A 23,890-nucleotide genomic window follows, 5' to 3' on the forward strand; every position below is an offset into this window, starting at 1 on the left:
AAATTTACTGGCTGTGTCATTCACTGGCTACGTGATCCCAACAGGTTATTCAACCTCTCTGAACTTCAGTTCCCTCCTGCTTGAAACCGAGATGGTCAAAGAAATTACCTGAAATGGTTGTGGTGAGGATTAAATGACATGATCCACAGATGCCATGAAGCAGAGTACTTGGCACATGCTAAGTAACTCAGTACATTTTGGTCTCACTATTATGATCAGCTTAAACTCAAGATTCTCCTGCTCCACGCCTGCATTCATTTAATATAAGTGTACCAGTCCCCCCACCCCACCCCCAACCCAGGGCCACTCACTCACCTCCTAGCTTGTTGAGGACTCGAGTGACTGCGTTGGAGCAGCCTTCACAGGTCATATCCACGGAGAACTCGTGCTTCTGAAACAGACAAAGGGGACCGTGAGCCAGGTCCTGCAGAGGGACCCGCACACCCACTGGCACGCAGGCCCACTCAGGGCCCCAAGACAGAGGGCAGAGAAAGGCAAGGTCGGGCTGTCATCAGACTCGTCAGTAGTCTGAGTCTCACTCTACTAAATTGTACAGTGGAGTTAACTCAGGGTCTCTGTATCTCAGAGGTGGTTGTGTTAAAGGACAGAATCCCTGGAAGTTTTTTAGCAGTAGCTGGCACACAATGTATCGAATCACCTGAGAAGGAAGTTTAAAATGCTGGTTTCTAGTTTCACCTTCAACATTCTGATTTTTCAGCTATGCCGTTGTCTCAGAATCACTAGTAACTCTGGTGGGGGGGGGGGGGCATGCTCTGAGCAGTGCTGATCTGGGGGTCGTAATTATGCGTCAGAAGATCCCTCTCTGCATTAGAATCACCTGGGAGCTTATTAAAAACTATAGGTTCTGGTCAGCAAGCCAGAGGGCTGAGGTGTCTATTACGGCCAATAAGCTTCCACGGTGATTCTGAAGTACAGAGACCACTGTCACATTCCAGGTGCCTCAGAGGCAGCACCTAGAAAAGGGAGTCCTAGAAAGGGAGAGAATTTGCCTGGGTTCCCAGTGAGCTAAAGCTGGGCCAGTAAGAGAACTCAGGTTCCTGGACTCTCCATGTGGGCTCAATATACTACCATATCCAGGATATCTAACAAACCAAGGGCATGAAGGCAAGCTCCCAGAACATGAGCTCTGTTCTGTTCACTGCTGCATCCCCAGTAAATGAAATGGTGAGTGCCTGGCACAGAGGAAGGGCTTAATACAGTTTGTTGAGTGAATAGATAATTGATAGAGCTGGTTGAAGAACCCTGGGTTCTTCCTTTGGTTTCAAACAAAGGTTATTTATACCAATACTTCCTCTATTGTAATCTCTGGAAATAAGACCTGGTTTCAGATCCCAGCTCTGGCAATTAGTAGCTGTGTGACCATGAGTAAGTAACTTAACTCCTTTGTGCCTTGGTTTCTATATCTGCAAAATGGGGATGAGAGTTCCTCTCCAGGCTGGTGAAGGAAATGAACACAGCATTTTAAGCATAGCAGCCAGCATGCAAAATGGCCCCATGATCTCTTCAGTTCAGTTCAATTCAGTCACTCAGCCGTGCCCAACTCTTTGCGGCTCTGTGGACTGCAGCATGCCACACCTCCCTGTCCATCACCAACTCTTGGAGTTTACTCAAGCTCATGTCCATTGAGTCGGTGATGCCATCCAACCATCTCATCCTCTGTCGTCCCCTTTTCCTCCTGCCTTCAAAGCTTTCCCACCAGCAGGGTCTTTTCAAATGAGCCAGTTCTACCTATCAGGTGGCCAAAGTATTGGAGTTTCAGCTTCAGCATGAGTCCTTCCAATGAATATTCAGGGCTGATTTCCTTTAGGATGGACTAGTTGGATCTCCTTGCAGTCCAAGGGATTCTCAAGAGTCTTCTCCAACACCACAGATCAAGAGCATCAATTCTTCGGCACTCGGCTTTCTTTATAGTTCAACTCTCACATCCATATATGACTACTGGAAAAACCATAGCTTTGACTAGATGGACCTTTGTTGACAAAGTAATGTCTCTGCTTTTTAATATGCTGTCTAGGTTGGTCATAACCTTTCTTATAAGGAGCAAGCATCTTTTAATTTCATAGTCACCATCTGCAGTGATTTTGAAGCCCAGAAAAATAAAGTCTGTCACTGTTTCCACTGTTTTCCCATCTATTTGCCATGAAGTGATAGGACCAGATGCCATGATCTTGGTTTTCTGAATGTTGAGTTTTAAGCCAACTTTTTCACTCTCGTCTTTCGCTTTCATCAAGAGGCTCTTTAGTTTCACTTCACTTTCTGCCATAAGAGTGGTGTCATCTGCATATCTGAGGTTACTGGTATTTCTCCTGGCAATCTTTTTTTTTTTTTTTTTAGCCCTCATAGAAGAACTTTATTGGAAAGCAGGGAAAACTACCAAGATATGAATGAAGACAAAAATTAAAAAAAGTTCAGACATAATGTGTATGACCTTGGTTTAAGTGGAAATGGAACCCTTTGGCAGTTTGTAGTTAGTGACCTATATTTTCACTTTGTGGCACTGCTGCTGCTACAGCTAAGTCACTTCAGTCATCCGACTCTGTGCGAGCCCATAGATGGCAGCCCACCAGGCTCCTCTGTCCCTGGGATTCTCCAGGGAAGAATACTGGAGTGGGTTGCCATTTCCTTCTCCATCTCCCGACAATCTTGATTCCAGCTTGTGCTTCATCCAGCCCAGCATTTCTCATGATGTACTCTGCATATAAGTTAAATAAGCAGGGTGACAATATACAGCCTTGACATACTCCTTTCTCTATTTGGAACCAGTCTGTTGTTCCATGTCCAGTTCTAACTGTTGCTTCCTGACCTGCATACAGATTTCTCAGGAGGCAGGTCAGGTGGTCTGATATTCCTATCTCTTTAAGAATTTTCCACAGTTTGTGGTGATCCACACAGTCAAAGGCTTTGGCATAGTCAATAAAGCAGAAGTAGATATTTTTCTGGAACCCTCTTGCTTTTTTGATGATCCAATGGATGTTGGCAATTTGATCTCTGGTTCCTCTGCCTTTTCTAAATCCAGCTTGAACATCTGGAAGTTCACGGTTCACGTACTATTGAAGCCTGACTTGGAGAATTTTGAGCATTACTTTACTAGTGTGTGAGATGAGGGCAATTGTGAGGTAGTTTGAGCATTCTTTGGAACTGCCTTTCTTTAGGATTGGAATGAAAACTGACCTTTTCCAGTCCTGAGGCCACTGCTAAGTTCTCCAAATTTGCTGGCATATTGAGTGCAGCACTTTCACAGCATCATCTTTTAGGATTTGAAATAGCTCAACTGGAATTCCATCACCTCTACTAGCTTTGTTTGTATGATGCTTCCTAAGACCCACCTGACTTTGCATTCCAGGATGTCTGGCTCTAGGTGAGTGATCACACCATCATGATTATCTGGGTTGGAAGACCTTTTTTGTATAGTTCTTCTGTGTATTCTTGCCACCTCTTCTTAATATCTTCTGCTTCCGTTAGGTCCATATCATTTCTGTCCTTTATTGTGCCCATCTTTGCATGAAATGTTCTCTTGGTATCTCTAATTTTCTTGAAGAGATCTCTAGTCTTTCCCATTCTATTGTTTTTCCTCTATTTACACTGATCACTGAAGAAGGTTTTCTTATCTCTCTTTGCTATTCTTTGGAACTCTATATTCAAATGGGTATATCTTTTCTTTTCTCCTTTGCCTTTTGCTTCTCTTCTATGATCTCTGCCTCTTGGTATTTATGCCCTTGAGTAGCCTCATCCCACAATGTCTCAGGGTTAGCCTGTGTGTCTTGTAGAATATGGCTGAAGTGATGTTAGGTGAACTTGGTGGCCAACTCATAAAAGACATGTGTTGTCTGCCTTACTCTCTCTAGGATCATTCACTCCTGAGGAAACTGGCTGTCATGTCCTAAGGAGTCTCAAGCAAACCTATGGAGAGGTGCACACGGTGAGGAACTGAGCCCTTCAACCAACAGCCATGTGAGGGAGCCCTTTTGGAAGCTGATCCACCTTCAGAGGGCCACAGCCCTGAACAATGTGGTTACTGTACCTCCCGTGAGAGACAACCACTTCCAGATTCCTGACGCTCACAAACTGTAAGTTAATGAATATTTGTTGTCTTAAACCACTAAGTTTGGGGGGTAATTAATCAGGAGTGATAGATAACTAGTATGTTAGGTAAAGAGATTGGAGCCTAGTAGTAGGTTCCACTGGGGTAAAAAGTTAGTTATCAGGGACTTTCCTGGTGGCCCAGTGGCTAAGACTCTGCAGTCTCACTGCCAAGGGCCAGGATTCAACCCCCAGTTGGGGAACTAAACTGTGTCATGTGGCCAAAAAAAAAGAAAGTTAGCTATTCATATTATTATTGTTATTACTTTATTCCACTTCCCTCTTTTCTATCCCTTAAAAAGAAGAAAAAACAAAAAAACTGTCTACATTTTTCATGGAGTATTTCAAATCTGTTACCTTAATAGGAATTCTGGGTATAGCACTGTGTCTTACTGGAAGACCTCAGGCAAAATGCTTGCCCTTAAGGGCCCCAGTCCCCTTATCTAAACCATTAACCAATTAAGTTTTCTCAGCCTCAGTGCACAGAAGAATCACTTCGGGCCTTGGGGACCAGGCAGGTCTGCAGGCTGGCTCAGTGGGCACTGTGGCTCTGGGTGGGCCCTAGGACCCTCCATTTTTAACCCACTGAGGAGAGACAGAAGGGTAAGACCACACACCTGAGAAAAACTGGTCTAAATGGCTTCCCAGGCTCTCTCCAAGTCTCAAACCATCTTTGGGTCTGGATTATCATCATGCTATACAGGGGAAACTGAGGCCAAGAGTGAAGTACTTTGGTTTTGTACTTTGGTTTGCTGAGTTATATAACCATCATTTGCACCATCATTACACAACCAGAAAACCACTATTTTACTGAGGCCAAATCTGCAAAACTTGCCTTAAAGAAAATAGTCTTCCTTTTCTTCTAGTTAAACACACTTGATCCTTTCAGCTAATTTTGTGACTATTCAGCAACAACCACAACAAATTCTGGAAATGAGGATTTCTAGTGAGGACTCCAAAATCTTGCCTTTAACAGGTGGTTCTCAGTATCAGCATCACCGGGGAACATGCCAGAAATTCAGACTCTCAGGTCCTACCCTCAGACCTCCTGAATCAGAATCCTCGGTTTTTAACAAGACACCCAGCTCATTCCTGCTCACATAATAGTTTAAGATGCTGCTCCAGCACACAAACTGGCAAACTACAGCTTGCCTGCAACCTGGCTTTGTGAAGTTTTACTGAAACACAGCTAAGCTCATTCGTTTACTTTCACACTAGAATGGCTGAGTTGAGGACTTGTAACAGACCACATAGTTCATGAAGCCTTAGGTATTTACTGTCTGGCCCTTTAAGAAAAAGTTTGCTGACTCCTGCTCTAGAGTAACTGGTAATCAAGATTAGTCAATGGGGGTGGGGGTGGGGGTGGGGGTGGGGGTGGGGGTGGGGGTGGGGGTGGGGGTGGGGCCTCCCTGGTGGTCCAGTGGTTAAGACTTAGCCTTCTAATGCAGAGGTTGCAGATTTGATCCCTGGTTGGGGAGCTAAGATCCCACATACCTTACAGCCAAAAAACCAAAACATAAAGCAGAAGCAATACTGTAACAAATTCAATAAAGATTTTTTAAATGGTCCACATCAACAACAAAAAAAGGTTCGTCAATAGCTTGCATCTGTATACCAATCTAAACCTTTAATGGGTTTGCAAGGCCAACATAAAACCTAAATCTGTTGAGTACCCACTACGTGAAATGCTCTTTATATAGTATCTAAGTCAGTCTCCACCCAGCTTGGAAAGGGAGCTAATCACCCTACTATACTTAGGAGAAAACTGAGGTTACAGGGGTTAACTAAGCCACCAAGTCACGTGGTGGGTATATACGGAGGTGGGGATGTGAATCCAGGTTTTCCTGGCTCCAGGGACACCTTGCTGGTTCTGGACCAGCAAACAAGGCTGCAGAAACCCTGAGATGGGGACACCTTGGGAAGGAGCACAAGTTTTTGCTGCCTGAGGACCTAGAGTCAATAGATCTCTAGAGCTTTCTTTTGTGGCTATGAAGGACAGGTCTCTTTCCATCCTGCACAGTCCAGAGGTCAGAAGCCAGCAGGCGGGGCAATCGTTATTTAGTGCTCTCTTCCACTACCTCTGAGTTGCAAAAGTAAATATGGGGGTTGTGGAAAGCCTCCTTAATGAAGAGAGTAATCCCTTCTTAACAGAGAATCCCAGGACTGGCCCCACCACTGAATGCTTGACTTTGCACAGAGCCAGCGCCTCGGCTCTGCCACCTATAAAACAGTTCCTGTAAAGAAGATGAAAAAGCCCAGTCATCTGTACAATTCTTTAATAGAATCTCAGAACTGGAAGGGCGAGAATGGAATGGAGTCATACTATCCAGACGCCTCCCAGAGGCGAAATGCTTTCTCAAATATCCGGGACATTCAGTCTTTGAACACCTTGATGATTGGGAATTTAATAATATAAGAGTGCCTATATGTGCCAGGCATTGTCTATGCATGTCCTTGTTTAGTCATCACAACAACCCCACAAGATAGGCCTTAGTATTGTCACTTCTTGGCAGCTGAGGTTAGGTCACTCACTCAGGGTGACACAGAGTGAACAGCCACTGTGGTCCTTGTTAACACAGGGTTGAAACCGGCCTGCTGCAGTTCTACCCAATTTGTCCTAGGTCTACACAAGAGCTACCATTCCTTCGGGACTATGTCAGTGGCTGAGCTACGAATTTTACTAGCACTTTTCGTTACTACTAACGAGTCTTGTGAGGCTGCAGTTTTTATCCCCACTGTATGCTGAGGAAATCAAGGGACAGAGAGGTAAAGCAGTTTGTCTAAGGTCACCAGCTGGCAAGGGTGGGGGTTGGGGCACAGATTTTTCAAAGAAGTTTCGGAGATTCCAAGTGTTTGTGTGAGAAACCCCTCAGATGACACATTGTCCCCTTTCCAGCTTTGGGGTGAGTCCCTTGATTAATACCCTTCTTCTTTCAGCTGTTCATCTCATGATAATACTGCCAAGTGCCCTCTTCATTCTGATCATTCACTCTGGGTCTTTTGTCAAAATCTCCAGAAGTATATAAAAAATAAATAAATTCCCAGAAGTGAACCTAGAATAGAGCCACCCTCAAGCTGGCTTTTCCCTCATGCCACCCAGCCACCAAAACCTGGTGACCTCCACTATCCCAGACCCAGAGTGATTAGTGCTGTTCTCTGACACTGTCACAGGCAGATTTGCTCAACTGGGAGGGCTGGTTCTGTCAGGTTCTTTGCTCATACTTTGGGTTGTCTGAGGATTTGTCTCAAGGTGCCTGGCGAGACCCAAGGGAAATGACACCTGAGATGTTTGTGACCTGGCCCGGAGGAGCCTCTGGCTCACCTGTCAGCTCCCCAAAGCTAGGCTGCTAAGACACAGGGCATCTGTGGGATACCTCTGGGTACCCGCTTGGAGCAGAGCCACAAAACCAGGCAACCCTAGGGAAAAGTGTTAAGCACCACAAGACACCAGCCAGGAGCCCCAAGATCAGATCAGGAACAGAACTTCCTCCCAAGCCAGTATGACTACTCTTATTGAGCAAGTGACTTAGCAGTAGCAGTATCACATGAGATCAGGAGAGACTTGGACCCTGAAGATAAGGGGCCTAATCGGAGCTGCACTCATTTCTCAACACCACCCTGAATAAATCAGTGGACCTTTTTTTCTTTAAATCTGAAAAAGGCCTTAATATTTTACCTACAAAATGAGACCATGAGACTGAATCAGTTGCAAAGTTGCCCTAAGACCTGCTCTGCCCATCCCAAACTCTGCCACTGAGCAACTGGTGACTTTGGGCAGGACCCGGAACCTCTCTGGAGCCCATGGGTTCAGGTTCATAAAGTGACCGGTAGGAAAGGTTGAAAGCACTCTCTGCATTCAGCATGGCCCAACCTGAAACTCAGAGTGGGCAGGGGAAGGGAAGAAAAACACAGATCTCTGAACACCTGCCCTATATGGGAGGCAACAGCCACCACAAACCCCTCTTTCAGGCCAGCTCCGCCGGAAGAGGCATCCAGGTGGGACACGCAGAGATCAGCCATCCTCGTTCCTGATCGCCACCAACTTCCTGTGTGATCTCTGCGACTCCCTGTCCCTGTTGGGGTGGTCTCAGTTTCCCCGTCTATGCAGGAAAGGTTTAGGCTTGTAATCGCTTGATGGCTAGGAGCTTCCATATGCTGAAGCCTGACTCCCAGATAAAATTCTTTTGGGGATCCGATTTTCCGGAGGGTCGCAGAAGCTGAGCGGGGGACGGGGTGGGGGAGATAGTTGGGAGGGGCAAGAAGAGGGGCGACAGTTCCGGCCGCGGCCAGGGCCCTTGAAGAGGGACGTCTGACCCAACGGCGGTACAGCCGAGGAGCAAGCCGGAGGCCGCGGGTCTGCGCTGGGCGGGGACGGCGCGACCACTTACCGGCATGATTGAGGAGGAGGTGGCGGCTGCGGCGGTGACTACGCCTCCACCGGCTCTGAGCGCTGACGCGGCCGCGCTTCCGGGTGTGCACTCTACTGGAGCCGCCCTCTGGTCCCGGCCCCGCCCCCTCCGGTCTGGGCTCCGCCCCCTCCGGCCTAGCGGGTTGGCAGCCACCTGAAGGCCGTTGGCCTCTCCACTGACTTCCGGCCAGGACAGGGCCCCTGGACGCCAGTCACATCTGCGCTAGGCGGTGGGAGGGACAGCTCGGCTAGCTTGCCTTGCTGGTTGGCCATTTTTAGAACGCCTGCTCGGTGTCAGGCTGGTATTAGGGGCTGGGACTACAGGGCCCCCCGCTGTGAAGAGGCCAGACACCGCCTCCACCCCACCCCCGTCCCTCCCTAGAGGGACAATCTCAGTTCCTTACTCAGTATTTGCTGATTGCCAACCGTGGGCGGCACTGTGCTAGGCATCCAAGATGCAGTAATGGAAAAGACATAGCCTAGCAGGGAGCCAGGGAAGCAAGAGGATAATGCAGTACAGTACAAGTGTTAAAGGAGCTTGTGCCTTTGGAGCTATGAAAGGATCTCTCAGACTGGAGAGGATGCTTGCAGAGGAGGAAGTCTTGCTTCGTCTCAAGATGGAAGATGGACCCATTGGGAAGGAAGGAGACAGAACAGCATGTAAAAGTTGAAAGGGGGATGTCCCTGGTGGTCCAGTGGTTAAGAACCTGCTTTGCAAGGAGAGGATGTGTGTGCGCAGTCCTGTCTAACGTCTTTGCAACCCCATGGACTGTAAGTCCACCAAGCTTAAGTGTCCGCAGTAAGTATTAAAGTTAGAAGGCATTAGAGGGCATGCCTTGGGAGGCCGAGATATTTAGACTGAGAGGCAGGCACAGAGGAGATGGGAAAACAAGCTACAAAGGCATGAGACCCATATCCATGAGTGAAGACACACAGAGGCAGAGAAGTTCTAGTATCTTACAAAGAGGTGTACCAAGACCCAGAACTTCACATACACATACAGAGAACCAGACTGGTTCTATCCTTGTAATATCCAAGGGGCTCCACCGTCCAAGTTAGTAGTGTCAAAGTTCTCTCATCAGCCAAGCTGCTTGGAGAGCTTATTAAAAACTCAGATTTCTAGTCCTTTCCTTAGAGATACTGTCCCTTAGTTTCCAGGTGTACTTATAGTCTCCTTCCTCCTTCTGGTTTTGGGGAACCACATTGAACATAACTATAGACATTTTCTGTTTTTTCTGCTATGTTGCACAGCATTCAGGATCTTAGTTCTCTGACCAGGGATCGAATCTGTGCCCCCTGCAGTGGAACCGCAGAGTCTTAGAGACTGGACTGCCAGAGAAGTACCAAACTATAGTTTCAGTACATACATGAAACCCTTTTGAGAAAGTGCTGGTTGTTGATTTATTGTCTCAATTCCAATTCAACCTTTTTGCCTGCTTCTGAAAATCTGAACCATTTAAACATTGTTTTATTGCCTAATGGCATATTAAGCATGGCCAATAACGACCCTGGAGAGACACTGGAGGAGAAAAGGTTTTCCTCTCTGATTCTGGTGTGCTCCTTTTCCAGGCTCTTGCAGTAAATGTAACTGGTCTCTGCTTAGCTTCTGAGGATGACTTCCCCAGCACCAGGCTCCTGATGTGTAAGTGACCAGCAGGACCTAACAGCCAGCAGCTTCCCCCAGGACCTACCCTGCTTATGTGCTTTCATACAGTAACTGTGGTGAGATGATTTTCTATGAATAGCTTTCTCCAGCATCCTAATAGTTTTCCAGCCTATAGGGTGAATTTCTAGCAAATTCCACCAGCATGGCACCATAGCCACCACTCTGCCGTTTACAAGGGCTGGATCTTAGCCTGGCTGTGTGGGGTTCAGGATTCTTCTTTGGGCACAACCATTGTACTATTTTAGCCATATGGCCAGTGGCTGTTCCCCAAATCTGCTACTCCTATATTCTTTCAAGTTCTCTTTACTTCTCAGTGGCCAAATCCTTTACTCATGTTAGTTGCTCAGTCATGTCTGACTCTTTGCAACCCCAGGCTCCTCTGTCATGAAATTCTCCAGGCAAGAATGCTGGAGTGGTCAGCCATTTCTCTGAGAATATTTTATCAATTGCAGAAAAAATAAGAATAGGAGCATCTTGAATGACGTCATTAATAATTTAAATAGATTTCTATTTACATTAATTTATATTGATCTTATATCCCACACAACTATATTTAAAATTTTGTTCCGGGGGTACTCTTTTGCCCCCTTCTGATGCCTATGTCAGAAGCTTTCTCTATCTCCTTTATACTTTAATAAAACTTTATTGCACAAAAGCTCTGAGCGATCCAGCCTCGCGTCTCCTCCGGAGGCCAAGAATCCAGCGTCTTATCATTCAGTAACAACCTTTCATCTTGGGGGCTCGTCCGGGATCCTTCAGGACAAAATGGGCATGATAATCTATGTGAGCCTACTTCTGCTGACTCCAGAAATCCTGAGTCTGCCGTTTGATCCTCAAGACAATGCCTTCCTGTCCTGGGCTCACTCCTATGCTGCATTCCACAATAGGTCTAACTGCTGGGTCTGTGGAGCACTCCCCACTTCATCGGTGGAAGGCTTCCTGTGGTGGCCATCTCCACTTCAAGGAAAAGACTTTCTCCAAGTCTGCGAATACCTTCGACAACAATCACATGTGATGCCTCTTCTTAAACTGATGACATCTAACAACCTTAAGATGGACTGATGTAACTATGGACATAATGTGACTTTTCATTTTGATTTTAACTTGGTTTAATGACTATTTTGCCTTACATCTGTAACTGTATAATGGGGTTTTCTAACCGTCTAAAAGCTTTTAATTTACAAATAGTTGTCCGAGCGCCTATGAGTGCCACAGCCTCCTCCAACTATTACTTGGAGCCTCTGGATCAGACATCCTCACTATGAGGATTAGGAGAATATGTTGCCTCACCAACTTAGGGACAATGCCCCTTGTCAGCTCGAAGCAGTTATGGAATGAGAACGATGCCCCTTTTCCCTAGGCAACATAATTCTCCTAAAAGAAAAGGGGGGAATGAGAGTCATTTCCTAGGCAAGTTGATAAGAAGTCTAGGGGTCCCCAAGGAGAGAGAGGTCTGGGATATTCAAGGAGGAAGAAAGGACAAACTTTTTTTACTTTTTTTCCTCTACATTCCTTAGGATTATATAACAATAATGTATCCTGCCTGAGGACAGTCTTTGGATTAAACCCTCTGGCTAATTCTGTTATCTTAAAACATAAATTATGGGAGTAGGTCTGGTCTTTACAAGGATGTATCCTGCCTGAGGACAATCTTTGGATTAAACCTTCTGGCCAACTCTGTTATCTTAAAATGTAAATTGTGGGAGTGGGTCTGGTGAGGTCTTTACAACCTCCAGATATTCTTTGGATTCATTGGAGAGTATATAACTCCATTGCTAACACTAGCAAAGGGGGTACTCTTTTGCCCCCTTCTGATGCCTATGTCAGAAGCTTTCTCTATCTCCTTTATACTTTAATAAAACTTTATTACACACACACACACACAAAATAAAATAAAAAAATAAAATTTTGTTCCTTATACATTGTTATTAGATGTGTATCAGTTCAGTTCAGGTGCTCAGTCATGTCCAACTCTTTGTGACCCCATGAATCGCAGCACGCCAGGTCTCCCTGTCCATCACCAACTCCCAGAGTTTACTCAAACTCATGTCCATCAAGTCAGTGATGCCATCCAGCCATCTCATCCTCTGTCGTCCCCTTCTCCTCCTGCCCCCAATCCCTCCCAGCATCAGGGTCTTTTCCAATGAGTCAACTCTTCTCATGAGGTGGCCAAAGTATTGGAGTTTCAGCTTCAGCATCAGTCCTGAACTGATGAACACCCAGGACTTATCTCCTTTGGGATGGACTGGTTGGATCTCCTTGCAGTCCAAGGGACTCTCAAGAGTCATAAGACACTAGAAAAACTGGCAAAAAGATAAACATTACTAAATTTCAAAAAGTAGAATTCTTTTTTTGTGTGATTCAGTTATACATATTCTGTGTATCACTCTTATCCTTTCCAATATTATAGGTGATTTTTATTTCCTTTTTGAAACTTTCCTTTGCCACATTTTAACTTTTAAAATTTTTCTTTGTTTTGGCTGTGCTGGGTCTTTGCTGCCTGGGCTTTCTCTAGTTGCAGCAAGTGGAGGCTACCCCAGTTGTTTTTATGCAGGCTTCTCATTGTGGTGGCTTAAGTTGGTACGGTTCATAGGCTCTAGAGCTCGGGCTCACTAGTTGTGTGTATAGACTTAGTTGCCCTGCAGCATGTGGAATCTTCCAGGACCAGGGATCAAACCATGTCCCCTCCAGTGGCAGGCAAATTCTTAACCCGTGGACCACCAGGGAAGCCCTTGCCATATTTTCTATAAGGAAAATGTATTAAAAGATCACAGGGAAAAATATTTTTAAAAAGCAGACTTCAGGAATTCTGAGTTCTACACTGCCCAGTAATCTCATTACTAGCCTTGTCAACTTGGGTAAGTCACTTCATCACAAGTCAGTGGGCCTGGGAAGTGGGTCTTTTCTGACTGTTGTTTAGGATAGGAATGTATAGACTATGGTCACATGAAGTGGTTGGTGGAGTCAAGATTTCTGGGAGAAATATCAATAACCTCAGATATGCAGATGACACCACCCTTATGGCAGAAAATGAAGAAGAACTAAAGAGCCTCTTGATGAAAGTGAAAGAGGAGAGTGAAAAAGTTGGCTTAAAGCTCAACATTCAGAAAACTAAGATCATGGCATCCAGTCCCATCACTTCATGGCAAATAGATGGGGAAACAGTGGCTGACTTTATTTTTCTGGGCTTCAAAATCACTGCAGATCCTTGGAAGAAAAGTTATGACCAACTTAGATAGCATATTAAAAAGCAGAGACATTACTTTGTCAACAAAGGTCCATCTAGTCAAGGCTATGGTTTTTCCAGTGGTCATGTATGGATGTGAGAGTTGGACTATAAAGAAAGCAGAGTACCGAAGAATTGATGCTTTTGAGCTGTGGTGTTGGAGAAGACCCTTGAGAGTCCCTTGGACTGCAAGGAGATCCAACTAGTCCATCCTAAAGGAGATCAGTCCTGGGTGTTCATTGGAAGGACTGATGTTGAAGCTGAAACGCCAGTACTTTGGCCACCTCATGCAAAGAGTTGACTCATTGGAAAAGATTCTGATGCTGGGAAAGATTTAGGGTAGGAGGAGAAGGGGAGGACGACAGAGGATGAGATGGTTGGATGGCATCACCGACTCAAGGGACATGGGTTTGGGTGGGCTCTGGGAGTTGGTGGTGGACAGGGAGGCCTGGCGTGCTGCAGTTCATGGGGTTGCAGAGTCAGACACGACTGAGCGACTGAACTGAACTGAGTGGTGAGTGGGTTCTCAGACATTAATTGGTGCTTTCTTCCAGGAATACCCTACCTCTAAACTCCACCTACTGGAGTAACCCTATGGCAGATGCTGGGGTTCGTCTGTGTCTGTTAAAGTCACTCAGTTGTGTCCAACTCTTTGCCTGTCAGTCTACAGGCCAGAATACTGGAGTGGGTAGCCTTTCCCTTCTCCAGGGGATCTTCCCAATCCAGGGATGAAACTGGGTGGGGTCTCCTGCATTGCCGGCGGATTCTTGACCAGTTGAACTACCAGGGAAGCCCTATGCTGGGGTTAAGCTTTGCAAAGAGAGACTTTTGTAGCTGCTGTTTACTCCCTCTAGTAGACCAAGTGTCTATTTTCTGTGTTATTATACAGGTATGCACTAGGTGCTTCATTGCTTTATCCACTGAGGAACACTTAGCCTAGATTCAAAGATTCTGAGCTGAAAGGGCCTGCAGAGAAGCCCAGGCATGAGAAGAGAGGGGGTACAAAACCAAGGCAGCTTGGGCTGCAGGCTTGGGAGGGGGAGCCTAGCATCTGGCAAAGTTTCAAACTGACTCAATCTGGCCTGTAGACATTTTATTCAGTTCCAAAAGTGTTCAAAACATTTTTGGAGTAGCTGACCACATTTAAGAACACTGAGTGTGGTTGAACAACATTCTGAATGTACTTCATGCCACTGAATTATAAATTTAAAAATGGTCAGATTGGTAAATTTTATGTTCTGTATATTTTACAATTAAAAACAAATCTACTTTAAAAACTCTACTTGTAAAATTAGTTGCTTCTTTGTTACAAGAACTGAGAAGCATTTAATCGGGGCGGCACTGTGCTAGGTCTTCGTTACTGTGCGTGGGCTTTCTTTAGTTGCAGTGAGCAGGGGCTACTCTGATTGCGGTGCGAGAGCTTCTCATGGCAGTGGCTCCTCGTGTTGGAGACAGGCTTCAGGTGCTTGGGCTCAGTAGTTGTGGCACATGAGCTTAGTTGCTCTGCCACATATGGGATCTTAGTTCCCAGGTCAGGATTGGAACCTATGTCCCCTACATTGGCAGATGGATTCTTTTTTTTTTTTTAAAATATTTATTTATTTGGCTGTGCTGGGGCTTAGTTGAGGCATATGGGATCTTTGTTCCCTGACCAGGGATTGAACCCAGGCCCCCTATACTGGGAGCATGGAGTCTTAGCCACTAGACTATAAGGGAAGTCCCGGCAGATGGATTCTTAACCACTGGGCCACCAGGGAAGCCCAAGGGACACATTAAAAAAAAAAAAAAAAACCAAAAAACTAAAGTTCCAAATAAAGTTTTAAAAAAAGAATAAATTCAGTTACAGTCCTAGAATATTTCCTTGCATTTTTTAAAGTGAGAGCAAAACAGTTGTATACCATTAATAAAGTATTAAGAAAAAAAGAAAGACAGTGATATCATATGATGACCCAGATTTGAGTATCTTCTGAAAAACTGGAAGATCTGGAAACCTATCTGTAATTGGCAGGATAGGCCAGATAATGCTGTGGTATTAATAATAACAAACATTCCCCGAACCTCAAAGGCTTGAAGCACAGATTTCTTTCTTGCTCATGCATTTTGCCCATCAGAGATTGGGAACCTTGGAGGAATGGCTCTGTGCAAATTGTTTTTGCCCAGAGATCCAGGTCTACGGGGATTATCCATATAGGACAACACTGAATACTGGGGTGAGTGTGGGTAGGGAAGACCTTGGCAAACAATCACCAGCTCCAAAGACTTCTCTGTCTGGAAGATATCTGGGTCACTTCTGCTCACACTGTTTTGATCAAAGCAAAGTACATGGTCATGTCTATCTTTAAAGGGAACAGGAAGGGACTTCCATGGTGGTCCAGTGGTTAAGCATCCGCCTTGCAATGCAGGGGACATGGTTCAATCCCTGGTTGGTAAACCAAGATCTCACATGCCGCAGGGGAACTAAGCCTGTGTATAGCAACTACTGAGCTCTCAGGCCACAACTAGGGTCCCTATGCTACAATGAAAGATCCTGCAAGACCCAACAAAGATCTGGAGTGCCACAACTAAAACCCAACACAGCCAAATAAATAAACATTTCAAAAAATAAACAATGAAGGGGACAGGAAAGTATAGTCCTGCCAGGAACCAGGAAAGAGAAGAAACCACAGGGTCAGAAAATAACACTGAGTCAGGAAGATCCCCGGCAGAAGGGAATGGCTACCAACTCCAGTATTGCAAAGTACCAAAGGGTACTTTGAATGAATGAAAACTAAGCCTTTCTCCCACCCTGGCCCAGTTTCATCTCCCTGATGACTGCTGACTCCAAAATCACTGCAGATGGTGACTGCAGCCATGAAATTAAAAGACGCTTGCTCCTTGGAAGAAAAGTTATGACCAACCTAGACAGCATATTAAAAAGCAGAGACACTACTTTGTCAACAAAGGTTCATCTAGTCAAAGCTATGGTTTTTCCAGTGGTCATGTATGGATGTGAGAGCTGGGCTATAAAGAAAGCTGAGCACCGAAGAATTGATGCTTTTGAACTGTGGTGTTGGAGAAGACACTTGAGAGTCCCTTGGACTGCAAGGAGATCCAACCAGTCCATCCTAAAGGAAATTAGTCCTGAATATTCATTGGAAGGATTGATGCTGAAGCTGAAACTCCAATACTTTGGCTACCTGATGTGAAGAGCTGACTTATTTGAAAAGACCCTGATGCTGGGAAAGACTAAAGGCAGGAGGAGAAGGGGACGACAGAGGATGAGATGGTTGGATGGCATCACCGACTCAATGGACATGAGTTTGAGTAAACTCCGGGAGTTGGCAATGGACAGGGAGGCCTGGCGTGCTGCAGTCCACGGGGTCGCAAAGAGTCGGACACAGCTGAGCGACTGAACTGAACTGAACTGATGCCTGCTGGGGACTCTTTAGACAAGGAACAAACTCTTTGGGCCACCAGTCCCCAGCATGCTTCAGTGGACTCCTAGCACTGTGGCCAAAAGTAAAGAGGATATTTGTCAGACACCTTCCTCTTGTTCCTTTGTTGTTGTTGTTTTTCAGTCGCTCAGTCGTGTCTGGCTCTTTGTGACCCCATGGACTGCAGCACGCCAGGCTTCACTGTCCTTCATCATCCCTTGGAGCTTGCTCAAACTCATGTCCATCAAGTCAGTGATGCCATCCAAGCATCTCAGCCTCTGTCCTGCTCTTCTCCTCCTGCCTTCAATATTTCCCAGCATCAGGGTCTTTTCTAATGAGTTGGCTCTTCACATCAGGTGGCCAAAGTATTGAAGCTTGTTCCTTTATTCTCTGCCAAACTACTGTAGGCTTCCAGATTTAAAGCTGTGTTCCATGAGACAGTCCAGACAAACCCTGTGTTCAAATGCTTACTGTTTTGGACAATTAACCTCTTCAAACCTCAGTTTCTTTTCCTGTAAAATAAAGATAATATTAATAATTTGACCTGTATTCATAGTGCTGTTGTGAGAAAAAGACAGGGCTCATAAAATGATCAGTGCAGTGCCTGGTACATAGAAGCACTCAAAACCTACTCTTAGAGTTATGACAAGCTAATTTTAAAGTTACATAATATAGGAAAAGTTTCTTAATGTAAAAAAAAATTGAAAAATAATACAGATAAGGTGAAATCTCCTTCAAACTCTTAGGTCACTGTCCTCCATAGAGGTAGTAGTAACTGATCAGATTGCTCTGCATCTTTCCAGATAGTTTCCTATGCATTTACAAACACTGATAAACACATGCAAATAATAGTTGTTGGTATTTTGTTTATTTATGGCTGCGCTGAGTCTTTGTGGCTCTTTGTTGCTGTGCGTGGGCTTTCTCTAGTTGCAGCGAGTGGGGACTACTCATCGCTGTGGCTTCTCTTGTTACAGAGCACAGGCTCAAGAGCGCACAGGCTTCAGTCATTGCGGTACATGGGCTTGGTTGCCCTGCAGCATGTGGGATCTTCGTTCCCAGACCAGGGATCTAACCTGTGTTCTCTGAGCTGGCAGATGGATTCTTAAGCACTGGACCACCAGGGAAGCTCTAAGTTTTGGTATTTTTTAAGCATACATGACATACTGTACATAATTTGTGACATGCTCTTTTTTAATTAATATCCTCTTGAGATTTATGCTATATATTATTGTAGCATATACTTAAAATATGAATATTGTGAATATAAATGCACATATATACATAAACTAGCTCAATCTTTAAAATCACTGCATAAAATCCTCTAGTATGTATTTATTATTGTAAATTTAGATATTCCCTTATTGACAGATGTCTAGATTATTTTTCAGTATTACAAACAATGCTGTAATGAACATCTTTGCTCACTGTATACATGTGGTAGTGTTTCTTCAGAGTAGGTGTAGAAAAGTAGAACTTCTGAGTTATACGGTTATGAATTTTTAAAAAATTTATTTTATTGAAGTATAGTTAATTTACAATTAATTTCTGGTACAGCAAAGTGATTCAGTTATACATAGTTAATAGTTTGCATTTGCTAATCTCAAACTTCCAATCCATCCCTACCCCATCCCTGATGGATTTTAACAGTTGCTTTGAAATAGTCATCAGAATGGTTATGCTAACTTATATTTCTACTAGTAGTATATGAAAGTAACTCTTTTCCCACACCCTGGTCAACATTTATAGAAAGTACTGATTTATTTACTTACTTATTTTTGACTGTGATTTGTCTTAGTTGCGGCATACGGGCCCTTTAGTTTTGGCTCGCAGCCTTAGTTGTCCTGCGGCATGTGGGATCTTAGTTTCCCCACCAAGGATTGAACTCTAGTCCGCTGACTTGGAAGGTGATTTCTTAACGCCTTTGTGAGAAGCGACTCAAACATGGTGCCTAGAGCACTATGCCCATCACACAGTAGGTGCTTGATATATGCTACGTTATTTTGAATTCCAAGTTTTTGTCCCTTTTTGAAGCCACAGGAAGCAAGGACACCCAAGTCTATAGATGGTACCAGAGTGTGCTCTTTTAGCAAAGAGCTTTGGTTGTAGATTACAGGGATTTGCTGTGGATTCATCTCTCTTTGTCTATGCAGCAATACCTGGTGCCTTGCCCTAGAGAAGGAAAGAAAATCCCAGCCTCTCAGGGGTTTCTGAGGAGGTCCTGCCTTTTTCTACCTGTGGCTGTATTGTCCTTCCCTGGGCAGTACTGACAAGTGGGTAAAAGAACATGGACTTGAAGTCAGGGAGTCCTAGTTTCTAGCCCTCTGTGTGTGACCTTGGGCAAGTTGCTTACTCTCACTGAGCCTGTTTCTGAGATAGGATTGTTGTGACTACTAAATGAGATGAGTTTTATAGAGAACATTAGCAGGATGCCTGGCTCATGGTCACAATTTGAAGATGTGATGTGTCTGCAGACAGTCAGTAACAAAAGAGAGAGGGATTCAATTAGGCATGCATTTATAGGCCAGTGAAGGGTCTTTGGGATCTTTGTATGATTTTTGTAAGGTAAGGGGAAAAAGGAAAAGAGGTTAGCAATCTGGGAGGGAGGCAGATTAAAACTTTAATGTCTCATTTTCAAAACACCTTGTATACCTAAAGGGGTAATGTAGAGTATTCCATCCTGTTTGTTTTAAAGATCAAAGTTTTCATATGTGTAGTTCCTCATATCACTGTCATGAGGTTCCTCATATCAATGTTAAGTAAAATCCATACTTAACATTGAATTTTTGAAAAATACATGCACATGTTTAAAAAACTAGGGCTTCCCTGGTGCCTCAGATGTAAAGAATCCACCTGTAATGCAGGAGACCTGGGTTCAGTCCCTGAGACAAGAAGATCCTCTGGAGAAGAGAATGGCTACCCACTCCAGTATTATAAAGGGTACTTTGAATGAATGAAAACTAAGCCATTCTCCCACCCTGGCCCAATTTCATCTCCCTGTTAGCAATCATTAACAGTTTCTTATGACTGCACCTTCAAGATATTACCTGTGCATGTACAGCTAAACCATACAGGATTGTGCATGGACAACTATAGCAATACAGAATATCTTAATAGAAATAATTGTCCCATTAATAATGGTCCCCTTCCACCCTGCCCCCCCCCCTTTTCTTCCTGTCTTCACTTACATCTCTTGGAGATCTTTATAACCATATACATAGATCTGCTTCATTTTCTCTATGGTTGCTTGACAGTCCACTGTAAGAGTGCATCGTATGGTTGTATTTTATCCACCTAGTCTCATATAGTTCCATATTTAGGTTATTTCCTGTTTCTACTGTAAGTAGTTAATCACCGTTTCTGAGTAATTAGCTATATTTGGGAAATGCTGACTCAAGTTTTTAAAAAAACATTGCACCAGGTCTTAGTTGCAATACACTTCAGTCTTTGTTGTGACACGCAGGATCTTTAGTGTGGCCTGCAGATCTTTAGCTGTGGCATGTGGGATCTAGTTCTGTGACCAGGAAACAAACCCAGGCCCCCTGCATTGGGAGCTCAGAGCCATCGCCACTGGACCACAAGTCTTGGACATACTGATTCTGATGATATTCTTAGGAGCATTCCTTACCATTCCTTACCTAATACACCATCCTTCCATTCTCTCCACAAAACTGTACTTTCTGGGGTCTTGCCCATGTATCTTTCTGTTACTATTAATAAACAGAAGTTCATGTGCCAGAGGCACAGTGATGCTAAACAATCTGAAATGTTGGAGTTTGGAGCAGAGAAAGGTTTATTGGAGGGCCATGCATGGGGAATGGGTGACTCAGGTTAAAAAACCCCCAAACTCCCTGTTTTCAGTGTGAGGTTTTTGCTGGCAAAATTTGGGGTGAGGGTAAAACTGTTTACCTCAGCTTGGGACTTGAACCCAGCCAAAACCCATGGTACCTGGTATTAGGACGTAATGAAGCTCAGGTTCTTGAAGTCTCATTGCAGAAAAAATTCAGCGAGAGATAAAGTGAGAGGTAAGAAGTAGATTTATTCAGATTCAGAGAGAAGCACATTCCACAGAGAGTGTGGGCCATTGCAGAGGGGAGTATGGGCTTGAAGTGTGTTTTTATAAATAGTTTTTATAGGCTGGGTAATTTCATATGCTAATGAGTGGGAGGATGATTTCATCTATTTTGGAGAAGGGTGGAGATTTTCTGGAGTTGGGCCTTGCCCACTCCTTGAACTTTTGAATTGTCATGGTGCCTCTGGGTGTGTCATTTCATTTGCTGATTGAGGATCAAGGTCTAGTCTTGTCTGCCATCTTGGTCCCATTTGCTTCTAATTGGTTTATGTTATGTCTTTGGGCTATGTCACTCTTTCAAAAATTGTGCCCTTCCCCCCTCTGACTCTCTTCTGATTGGTTGGTGGTGAGGTAATGGGATGGTTCTAGGGATCTTGACTCTCATCCTTAAGTTACCATCCTCCTCCTGGGTGGGGGCCTTAGTTGCTGCGGAAGAACTCAAAAGATATTGTTATGTATATTTCTTAAGGAGGAACCAGGACCCTACCCCAAGGCTGCACTATCCTTTCTTGACTGCTCCTCCTTTGTCTCTGCATCTCCTCCCTTCCCTGACTAGCAACAATTTGAACCAGCCCTTTGGAACTCAAGGAGGGTCAAGGAGGCTGAAGTCTTTTTCCCCCAGAAAATAATAGGTCATAGAAAGGATAAGTACCTGAAGAGTCCCACAGGATCTCGCTGTTTCCTTTCCACCTTAAGTCTCAGAGCTTTGGGGAGAACTGGCAGAAAAAAAAGGGTGAAGTCATGTTCTGAGGGGTTTGCACAATTTGCTTACCAATGGAAAGACTAGGAGGAGGGTGGGTACTCTCCCTTAGATGATTAGATCAGGGTTTCTCACCCCGGCACTATTAATGTGGCCCCCTTCATCAGGGGGCTCTCCTGGGCTTCCCTGGCTTCCATCCGTTAGATGCCAGTAGCCCCTCTCATAGTTGTGAAAAGATCATATGTCTCCTGAGGGCAAAATCTCCCCCATGTTGAGAACCAGCACTCTAGACACTTCCATGGAGGTAAATTATTCACTGAACATTTACTAAGTATCCAGCATCTGCCTCCTGAGGGTTTATGATTCCAGTACAGAAACGACCATAGGAGGATGCCAGCTTGCCCTCTCCTGTGGAAGACAGTCACAGCCACCTGAGGGGTCTTGTCCACATTCTCTCTCTGGTAATCTATTTCCCCTTCCTTTCTTCCTACAGACATATTAGACAAAACAGTAGCTGAAAACAGTATCATTGTAACACTTTCAAGTAACATTATCCTTGCCACTCCCAACCCTAGGGGAATGACTTGTTTTAAATTTAAATCCCCCTCCTCCACACTTAAACATACCTATTTTAACATACAGAAATCAAGAGTTCTGGTTTTTCATTTTTAACATAAATTGGAACTCATTGTATATTTTGTTCAACTTGATTTTTGTCAGTTAATCCAATTAACAACTGAAGATCAGCTCATATCAGTATAGTTTGACCTCATTCTCTTCTAGTTTTTTCTCATTCTCTTTTAAACTGCTGTACAGTAGTCTATATTATGGGTATATTACCAGTTAGTCAGTTTGCAAATTCATGAGTAGTTATGTTTTCAGTTTTTAAATATCATAATAAAGTGGACAGTGATGTAACAAACACCTAGTACAAGCCTCTTGGTAAAGACACATGGCTATCAAGCAAGAAGGGAAATATACACAATTTTAACAGACTGCCAAAAGTTCTACAAAAAGAACTGTCTGTATCACTTAAAATTCTCTCCAAATGTGATCAAGAATAGCCAGGACCCCCCCCAATCTCAGGCCAACTGGGTTAAATTACCAATCTGTGAATTTCAAGGGTTGCCAACCAGCTCTCATTAGCTTTTCGATTTGGAAAGTTGTCTTGTAACAAAATTCTTAGTCCACCCATTTAAGAAACCTTTTGGGGGCTCTCCACCGCCCTCAGAATAAAGCTCAAATTTCATAGCAAGGTTAACACGATCCTGTAGGTTCCTTACTCCAGAAAACCTTTAGCAGCTTCTGGCTGAGCCGAGTCCCCTCAGGTGCCTCCAGAGCCCCACACACCGGTTCTCCAGTTTTGGGAGCTATCGGCGAGGCGTCCGGGCTTGTTGAATGGATGACAGCGAGCAGGGACAGCGTCTCGTTTGCCTCTGATCCCAGCCCCTGGAGCGCAATAAATGCTGAATGAGCCAAGTCGATGCTGGATGGGGCTTAGGGAGCCAAAGGGATGCTCCCGCTTCGCTCCTGGGGCCGCACCTTCGACTCCACCAGCTGCTGTCCGCGCCCCTCTGTCTCCGAAAGAGAGGCTCCACGTGCTTCATTCCCAAATTTGCAAAACTTAACGTGAGCCCCTACTGCAGGGTCACATACCTGGAAGGAGAACGGGACCGAGGCGTGACTCTGTGTTTCCCCATAAAGCCGCCCATGGTGACTAATAGAGGGACCCCCCCCCCCCCAAAAAAAAAAAAAAACAAAAAACAGTAAGAGATGTGGACAGGACCAGTCTGGAGCACCACTTAGCGCCTGAAGTGTTTCGCGAAAGCTTCGGGGTGTTCACAAAGGAGTTTGACAAGTCAGCCAGCTTGTCAAGACGTAACGACCCGAAGAAATAAACCCCCACAGCCATAGCATTGGAAATCTGAATGACAATGGTGGTGGCGCCCAGGATGTTGCAGGAAGGCCCAAGCCGTTATGAGAATTTACAAACTCCCGTTTCTGGGTGGACACGCACGAGATGACCTGCAGCAGCACTTGCCGAGAACCGCGGGATAGAAATATATGTCTTTAAACTCAATGCTCTTCACGTGAGACTTTTTTTTCCTTTTCTTTTTTACAGGACCGTAGGTACACAATGGGAGTTACTTTCCCCTCTGGTTTCCCTGAATAGTTGTCCAATAGTGCTGACTAATGCTGCAAGCCACCAAGTGCCCTTAGGCGGCCACATGGAAATAAAGTTGGTATAAAGAAACACAGCAACCAAACAACGGGAAACTTTATCATCAGGTTCCCCTGGTACCAAAC

At 44.7% G+C, this 23,890-nt stretch overlaps 1 protein-coding gene and 1 long non-coding RNA gene across 4 annotated transcripts in view; one reads left to right on the top strand and one right to left on the bottom strand.

Moving 5' to 3' along the window:
- Positions 1–8,636, bottom strand: part of ATOX1 (antioxidant 1 copper chaperone) — a 35,312-nt gene extending 26,676 nt beyond the window's left edge. For both annotated transcript variants that reach the window (XM_043913358.1, XM_043913356.1), the window contains exons 1-2: positions 8,490–8,636; positions 316–391 (exon numbers count right to left, since the gene is read on the bottom strand). In XM_043913358.1, coding sequence (XP_043769293.1) covers positions 316–391; positions 8,490–8,495 — 82 coding nt within the window. In that variant the 5' untranslated portion in view covers positions 8,496–8,636. The remainder of the gene's footprint in view (positions 1–315; positions 392–8,489) is intronic.
- LOC122700450 overlaps positions 1–11,243 on the top strand; it is a 54,364-nt gene extending 43,121 nt beyond the window's left edge. Inside the window, exons 3-5 of one of the 2 annotated variants that reach the window (XR_006342776.1) lie at positions 3,867–4,088; positions 10,079–10,231; positions 11,063–11,243. This is a non-coding gene — a long non-coding RNA (uncharacterized LOC122700450). Of the gene's footprint in view, positions 1–3,866; positions 4,089–10,078; positions 10,629–11,062 lie in introns of those variants that run through there. The other variant, XR_006342775.1, reaches the window with a different exon arrangement.
- Positions 11,244–23,890: the final 12,647 nt, after the last annotated feature.

The sequence above is a fragment of the Cervus elaphus genome, chromosome 9, assembly GCF_910594005.1.
Source record: "Cervus elaphus chromosome 9, mCerEla1.1, whole genome shotgun sequence".
Lineage (NCBI taxonomy): Eukaryota > Metazoa > Chordata > Mammalia > Artiodactyla > Cervidae > Cervus > Cervus elaphus.